Source organism: Chaetura pelagica, unplaced genomic scaffold, assembly GCF_000747805.2.
Source record: "Chaetura pelagica isolate M959 unplaced genomic scaffold, ChaPel_1.0 scaffold356, whole genome shotgun sequence".
Classification (NCBI taxonomy): Eukaryota; Metazoa; Chordata; class Aves; order Apodiformes; family Apodidae; genus Chaetura; species Chaetura pelagica.
Genome location: NW_009953964.1, coordinates 6,705,790 through 6,713,179, shown reverse-complemented (window position 1 = coordinate 6,713,179; position 7,390 = coordinate 6,705,790). Strand labels below are relative to the sequence as shown.

General features: G+C 59.6%; 2 protein-coding genes across 2 annotated transcripts in view; both read left to right on the top strand.

The window, feature by feature from the left end:
• Window positions 1-41: 41 nt before the first annotated feature.
• Window positions 42-4,554, top strand: DDX41 (DEAD (Asp-Glu-Ala-Asp) box polypeptide 41). Its single transcript, XM_010001984.1, has 15 exons — window positions 42-195; window positions 279-353; window positions 688-748; window positions 1,081-1,217; window positions 1,452-1,524; window positions 1,677-1,830; window positions 1,935-2,071; window positions 2,237-2,399; window positions 2,500-2,631; window positions 2,800-2,871; window positions 3,117-3,213; window positions 3,518-3,667; window positions 3,789-3,860; window positions 4,043-4,153; window positions 4,399-4,554. Exons 1-15 carry the CDS (start codon window positions 54-56, stop codon window positions 4,533-4,535), a joined length of 1,713 nt encoding a protein of 570 aa, XP_010000286.1. The 5' UTR covers window positions 42-53; the 3' UTR covers window positions 4,536-4,554.
• Window positions 4,555-5,183: 629 nt separating this feature from the next.
• The window catches only part of DOK3 (docking protein 3), a 4,869-nt gene continuing 2,662 nt past the window's right edge, over window positions 5,184-7,390 (top strand). Inside the window, exons 1-4 of the mRNA XM_010002093.1 lie at window positions 5,184-5,240; window positions 6,582-6,875; window positions 7,014-7,107; window positions 7,193-7,365. Coding sequence (XP_010000395.1) covers window positions 5,184-5,240; window positions 6,582-6,875; window positions 7,014-7,107; window positions 7,193-7,365 — 618 coding nt within the window. The remainder of the gene's footprint in view (window positions 5,241-6,581; window positions 6,876-7,013; window positions 7,108-7,192; window positions 7,366-7,390) is intronic.

The window sequence follows — 7,390 nt, the reverse complement described above, 5'->3', positions numbered from 1 at the left end:
GGGCCTCTCACTGCACCTCCAGCAGTTCCCTCCAGCTGCAGAAGCTGCTGCAGATGCGGCGGAAGGTGGTGTCGGAGGAGGAGCAGCGGGACAGCGGGAGCGAGCTGCGCGGGGACGAGGATGACATCCCCCTGGGGCCCCAGTCCAACATCAGCCTCCTGGACCAGCACCAGCACCTCAAGGAAAAGGCAGAAGGTAGAGGAGCTGCTGGTGGCAGGGCTGGGTGGTTTTCTGGAGGAACCAAAACCTTCTCACTGTGTTCCCAACTCTGCCCCCAGCACGGAAGGAGTCAGCCAAGGAGAAGCAGCTGAAGGAGGAAGAGAAGATCCTGGAGAGCGTAGCGGAGGGCCGAGGTGAGTGGTGGGAGCTCCATTCCTCCCAGACCTGTCTCTAGAGCTGTCAGGGCAGAAGTGGGGGTATCACCTGCCTTGCAGCACCCGGGGTGTTCACACCTGGGCTGGGGCAAGAGGTCACCATGCAATCCTTCAGTCAGGCTGGCTCACCTGAGGTGGTGCTGGAGCACGGAGTGTTCCTGCACCCCGGGGGGCTGTCAGGGTGCTGCTTTTCCTTCTCTGGCTCTGCGCACCGTCTCCCAAATTGCCCAAGTAGTTCCCTGGGCTAACCTCAGGGTTACATGTGTCTGCAGAAGCCGAGCATGTGCTGATCTTGTCGTCTTGGTTCTTGCAGCTCTGATGTCAGTGAAGGAGATGGCCAAGGGCATCACCTATGATGACCCCATTAAAACCAGGTGCGTGTTGCAATACAGAGGTTGTCTGCCTGAAAGCATCACTTCCTTAGGGCTGAAGAGATCTAGAAGTCGTGCAGCCTCGCAGGGGGAGCTGCTCTGCAGCTGCTGCCTTCTTCTGACTCCTTGTGCTGCTCAGATCAAAGACTGTTGAGTCACCCCTGATGTTGTTTCACATATAGTGAGGTTTGCTAGAGCACATTTATGTTAAACATGAAGGCTTGAGGTGGATCTTCAGATCTTGGAGGTGACTAAGCTGGAGTTCCTGTGGGTGCTGCTGCCTCGGGAGCCACAGCCTCATCCTGCAACTTGGTGTTTCTGTGTCTCCTTTGCAGCTGGAAGGCCCCTCGTTACATCCTGGGAATGTCGGAGGCCCGGCACGATCGCGTGCGCAAGAAGTACCACATCCTGGTGGAGGGGGAAGGCATCCCACCCCCCATCAAGAGCTTCAAGGAGATGAAGTTCCCAGCAGGTGGGCAGAGAGAGGAGCCTGGCAGAGTGTTCTCCTGGGAAATGTGCCTCAGCAAGTGGAGCTGTTGGATCTTTAATGCTGAGGGTTGGGGGGCTCACAGCTTAAATTGTTGATAGTGGCTGTGTCACCAAGGGTGTTTGTTGCTGGAGGAAGAGCTGCTGCAGGGATGTGAGGAGGAGGGAGAGGATTTCAGGTCATAAAACACACAGGTGTGTGTCTTTTGTTCTTTGGTAGCTATCCTAAGGGGCCTGAAAAAGAAGGGGATCCAGCAGCCAACGCCCATTCAGATCCAGGGCATCCCCACGATGTGAGTTCTCTGTCCCCATCCTGGGGGGAAGTGGTGACTCCCAAGAGCCCACCCCAGGGTGGTGTCCCTGTGCCCCCTCACCTTGCTCAGCCCCAGAGGTCTGGGCTGCTCCAGGACACTCCTGCTCACCATCAGCCCTGTGTCCCTACCAGCCTCTCAGGGAGGGACATGATTGGCATTGCCTTCACCGGCTCTGGGAAGACCTTGGTGTTCACCCTCCCAGTGATCATGTTCTGCCTGGAGCAGGAGAAGAGGCTGCCATTTTCCAAGCGAGAAGGACCTTATGGACTCATCATCTGTCCCTCTGTGAGTGTCGACGGTGCAGGGACAAATTCTTGATTGACTGTCAGTGCCAATCCCCAATCCCCCCTGCAGGCAGGGGTAGGAACCAGCAGGTTATGTCTCCGCAGCGGGAGCTGGCCCGGCAGACCCACGGCATCATCGAGTACTACTGCCGCCTGCTGCAGGAGGATGGGCTGCCCCCCCTGCGCTGTGCCCTCTGCATCGGGGGCATGTCTGTCAAGGAGCAGATGGAGACCATCAAACAGTGAGACCTTCTGGAAGGGGGTTTGTGGGGCTGGAGCTGTTTTTTGGCAGGGAACTTAAGGGGTGGGATGGCTTCAGGAGGGTGTGGGGGCAAAGGTGACGTGCCAAGTGAGTGTTACCTTCCTGATGTGTTGCTGGATGCCAAATGCCTTATTTCCTCCCACAGTGGTGTACACATGATGGTGGCAACCCCTGGCCGCCTGATGGACCTGCTGCAGAAGAAGATGGTGAGCCTGGACATCTGCCGTTACTTGGCCTTGGATGAGGCTGACAGGATGATTGATATGGGCTTTGAGGGGGACATACGTACCATCTTCTCCTACTTCAAGGTACTGAGCTGGCACGACATGAGCACCCTGAAGAACAGTTCCTGCACACACATGGTTGGGCAAGTGCTAAATCCCCACTCACATTGTGTTCCCTGCGCAGGGCCAGCGGCAGACCCTCCTCTTCAGTGCCACGATGCCTAAGAAGATCCAGAACTTTGCCAAGAGTGCCCTAGTGAAGCCCATCACCATTAACGTTGGGCGAGCGGGTGCTGCCAGCCTGGATGTTGTGCAGGTGAGGTCCCATGCCTGCATGGGAGACCAGTACCGTTCAGAAGAGCACTTGATGCATCCCTTGTCAGAGAGCTGGGGTTTGTGGCCCTCCTTCCCAAGAGGTTAAGAGTTACCAGGCAATCGTAATCTTTCTGCTGCTTGCCTGACCCATCTCTGTGCTTGTTCCTAGGAGGTGGAGTATGTGAAGGAGGAGGCCAAGATGGTGTACCTCCTGGAGTGCCTGCAGAAGACCCCACCACCTGTGAGTACAGGCTCTGGCTGCTGTGGCAGCACCGCAGCCCCGGGGCATGGCTGGGGTGAGCAGTGGGGACACATGTGGGGCTGCAGGGCTCTGCTGCACGCAGGGGGAGTGAGCCCGGCTCCATGTACCAGCAGGTTCTGGGCCTAGAGCTCTGCTGGGCATGAGGCAGTGGGCTTCCTGGGGGGGAATGTGCTGATGCCAGCCCGTGGAAAGGCAGCTCTTCCACCATGTCTGTGCTGCTGCAGGTGCTGATCTTTGCGGAGAAGAAGGCGGATGTGGATGCAATCCATGAGTACCTGCTGCTCAAGGGCGTGGAAGCTGTGGCCATCCATGGAGGGAAAGGTCAGTGGGGGTCTCTGGAAGGCCCTGCCTGATCCTGCTCTTGCTAGGATGGCGTGTGGCCGTGGGAGGTCCCAGTGTGAAGCAGTTTGTGATGGTGAGGAAGGGGTCTGGCAGCGTTGGGAGCAAATGCCTTGTTTTATGTTCCAGGCATAAATAGAGTGCAGGTCCCTGCTCCTTTATCTGGGGAAAGGCTGCATAGCCTCCTCACTGAAGGAGCCCCAGCTGAGCAGAGTTTGGCTCTGAAGCTGCTATGGTAGGACTTGAAGCTCCTCCCTCACTGATTTTCTCTGTGGGGCCTTTGCAGATCAGGAGGAACGGACAAAAGCTATTGAGGCTTTCCGGGATGGGAAGAAGGATGTCCTGGTGGCTACTGACGTCGCTTCTAAGGGCCTGGACTTCCCAGCCATCCAGCATGTCATCAACTATGACATGCCAGAGGAGATTGAGAACTATGGTGAGGACTGGGCTGCATGGGGGGCCAGTGAGGCTCTGCACTGGTCTCTGCAGTGGCTGGGGGCAGGGATGGTTGGTCACGTTGTGTTCACCCAGGCCTGATCCTGTCTCTTTCTCCACAGTTCACCGTATCGGGCGTACAGGCCGTTCAGGCAACACAGGCATTGCCACCACCTTCATCAACAAGGCCTGCGGTGAGAAATGCTGGGGGAGCTGCAGGGGGCAGCTGGGCAATGGTGCTGCCTCTGCCCTGGCACAGGGGTGTTCCTGGGCAAGTGAGGAGGAGTCATAGTGGCATGTGGAATGGAGATGGTGGTGTGGGGCAGTGTCCCTCATAGCTGCTGGGGCTGTGTCTGATCCACATCTCTGCTTACAGATGAGTCGGTGCTGATGGACCTGAAGGCCCTGCTCCTGGAGGCAAAGCAGAAGGTGCCACCTGTGCTCCAGGTGCTGCACTGTGGGGACGAGACTATGCTGGATATTGGAGGTGAGAGACCCTGGGCTGGCACAGGGACCTCTCATGGGGCTATTGAGAGACCTGGGCTGCAGACAGGACCCCCATTTCCCCCTGCTTGAGGCTCCCAGGGCAGATCCTGCCTCCCTGGGGGCTTTCACTGCCTGATCACACAGACAGCAGCAGGGGGACACACTGTCCTAGCCCCTCTGCTGGGCTTGGGGGGCTGCTGTCCTTGTGTGGCAGGGCCCCCCCTGACCTCCTCCATCCCTTTGCAGATGAGCGGGGCTGCGCCTTCTGCGGTGGCCTGGGCCATCGCATCACCGACTGCCCCAAGCTGGAGGCCATGCAGACCAAGCAAGTCAGCAACATTGGCCGCAAGGACTACCTGGCCCACAGCTCCATGGACTTCTAGCCCAGGGAGGGTGCTGCCCTTCCCCCTGCGCAGGCCGTGCTTCCCTTGCAGCCGCCCTCGCCTTTCCCAAGCCCAGGGGCCTGGCTGTGCCTCTGTGGCTCCTTTTCCAGGCATTTGGCCACCAGGGCTGTTGCCAGCTCAGCCTGACAAAGCTCCCCCTGGGAGGAAACGTGTGGAGCTGTGCTGCAATAACCCCTTACGTCAGCAGCACTTGGGCAAGCAGGTAGCAGTTCCTGAGGGGAGAAGGAATCCTCAGGTGCCATGGCTGGTTTGTGGACAGCTGCCCTGCAGTGGCATGGCCAGGGTCTTGCGTTGCTCCTTTCTAAAGCTCCTCTGTTCCTCTGGGACCTCTGCTGGTGGCTGTTCCTGTATCCCCCAAACGTGCTCCAGTGCAGCCGGGGCGAGGCAGAGTGTGGTGGGCAGCCCCCTGGGTGCTTCCTGAGCTCTGCCTGCTCCTGTTCTGCCCTCTGCTAGTTGGGGGGCAGACAGACAGACACCTCCTTGGCCCAGCCTCTGCCCCTCATCCCACCCACCAAAAAGGGGAAGTCACTGTGGGAAGGAAGTCTGCCCCATGCAGTTACTTGAACTGCAGCAGTCACATTTTCTCGGCGGCTGGCAGCACCAGTCCCCCATCCCTGTACTGGGCACATGGAGAGAGCTGTGAAGGATGGGATCCTCTATGTGCAGCACTCCAAGTTTGGAAAGGTAAAGGGTGAATTTGGGACCAGGTACAGGGTTTACACTGATCTTTCTTGATGCCAGGCCTGGGGCCTCAGCAGCCTGGAAAGGGGGCACTGGAGCCAGACCCCTGAGAGCTGCCCTGGGGGGGTCTCTGGGCTCTGCAGCCCATGGAGCAGGGCTCTGCCTGCAGCCGAGGGGACTCCTCTGTACAGGCACCTGCTTGGGCTCACCCCTGCGTAGGGTCCCTCTTCTCTCTTGGTTACCGCGGGATTCGCAGTGAGACAATAAATGTATGTTAACGAGGAGCAGCTCCAGCGTGTGTGTGGGAGTGGGGTAGCGTGTGGGACAGGGCTCTGCACCCAGCCCTGGGGGACCAGTGCCATCCGTGGGGCACCCCTCGTAATGCGGCCCATGGTCCTGCGCCCTCAGGGTGGGCACTTAGTGCCACAGCACTTTGGGCACAGTATGAGTGATACAGTGGGGGGGTCCCTGCAGCATGGAGCCAGGTCTAGAGAGCTGTGAGATGGGTGTTGTTGAAGCAGGTCCTGCTGGCACACTGGCCATGCCTTAGAAGCATCCCCTCCACCACGGCAGGGTGGCCGTGCCCCCGTGGGGGGCTTGCTGGGTGTGCTGGGCTGCCATCACACTCCAGCCTGGCTGCCAAGTGAGGACCATCTCCTTGAACTGAAGCAGGCAGGCCCTGCGAGGGCTGGGCTGATGCCCTGTGCGTAGGAGGCTGGTGGCAGGGGGTATTTTTGGTGCTTGGCTGCAACTGGTTCCTGCAGGGCGGATGCCCTGCTGTGCTGTTGAGGTGCGTGGGGGCCCGTGCCCCCTCCATCCCATGATGGCTGGGATGGTGCTGGTGCTGCAGGGCCTCCCCTGGGAGGAAGCGGGCTGCGAACTGCAAGGCCTGGCTATGCTCAGCAGATGCGAGGCTGCCAGCAGGAGCCCCAGCAGCTCAAAATGGCTTTAATTTGCATCAGGGTCTGTCCTGAGAACAGCTCAGAGCTCAGCTGCAGCAGCGGCAGGCCAGCACTTGCAGCTGGGAACAAAGAGCAGGACCTGGTGCTCGGCGAGCTGGGAGCAAGCGTGACTCACCCAGAGAGCCATGCTGAGCTTGCTCAGGGCAAGGCTTCCCCTTGACCCAGCCTTGTCCCACAGCCCCAGGGGTCTTCACTGTCCCTGGCTATCTGCCCTCCTGCAGCACCTGATGGGTGTGGGCAGGGATCCCCTGTGCCTTTTCATGCCTCACATGGCTCTTCCTGGGCACTGCTGGCCCTGCATGGAGGGCAGGGCTGTGAGGACATAGCAGAGAGCTCTCTGCTGACCTTTTTTTCCCTTGCCTGTGCCCTTTCCGTACCCCAGAGGTCCTGGAGGAAGATGAGAGCCCAGCTTTTTGCTGCCAGCCCCTCTGGCGTAGCCCGCATGGAGAAGTTTGACGTGCGGGATGATGGCGCGGTGCTGGAGAACACCTCCCTGCGGCGCTGCCCCCGCCGGGTGATCCGCCTCTCAGACTGCGTCTCCGTGGGCCCGGCCAGCACAGAGAGCTGCCCCAAAGCCACCACTGCCTTCTATCTCACCACCACGGAGAAGAGCTATGTGCTGGCAGCTGAGCAGGGGGACGAGTGGATCACCCAGCTCTGCCAGCTGGCTTTCCAGGTACCGTGGGGTCTGGCACAGCCAGGACCCCTCATGCTGCTCCTGGTTCAGATGAGCTGGGGTCTTTGGGATGTGTGGGCAGTCAGGGGGTCTTGTGCTGCCCCAGTCTGGGGCCACACTCACATCTCTCTGTTTCAGGGTGCAAAGGAGATGGCACAGAGCAATGCCAGGACCCAGCCCAGCCTTGCTGTCCCTATGGAAGAGAACTCCCTCTACTCCTCCTGGCAGGACTGTACGTGCAGGAGTGGTGGATGGGGCCAGGGTGGGCTCTGGCTTGGTGCCGTAGTGCTGACCCCCACCTTGTTCTGCTCCCATAGTGACTGAATTCTTGGTGCTGGTGGTCAGGACAGATGCAGCCACCCGCTGCAGCCTGCACGGGCACTACCTGCTCTCGGTCCTGCCCCAGAGCCTAACGCTGAAGGACCCGCAGACCCGCTCCTCCCTGCTCACCTGGCCCTACCTCTTCCTCCGCAAGTTTGGCCAGGATCAGGTGGGTGCCCCCCTCCCTCCCCGGG

Coding starts and splice junctions, on each gene's coding strand:
- DDX41 (XM_010001984.1), top strand. CDS start 54: ATGCGGCGGAAGGTGGTGTCGGAGGAGGAGCAGCGGGACAGCGGGAGC. Junction 196..278: donor CCTCAAGGAAAAGGCAGAAG/GTAGAGGAGCTG, acceptor CTCTGCCCCCAG/CACGGAAGGAGTCAGCCAAG. Junction 3,214..3,517: donor GGCCATCCATGGAGGGAAAG/GTCAGTGGGGGT, acceptor GGGCCTTTGCAG/ATCAGGAGGAACGGACAAAA.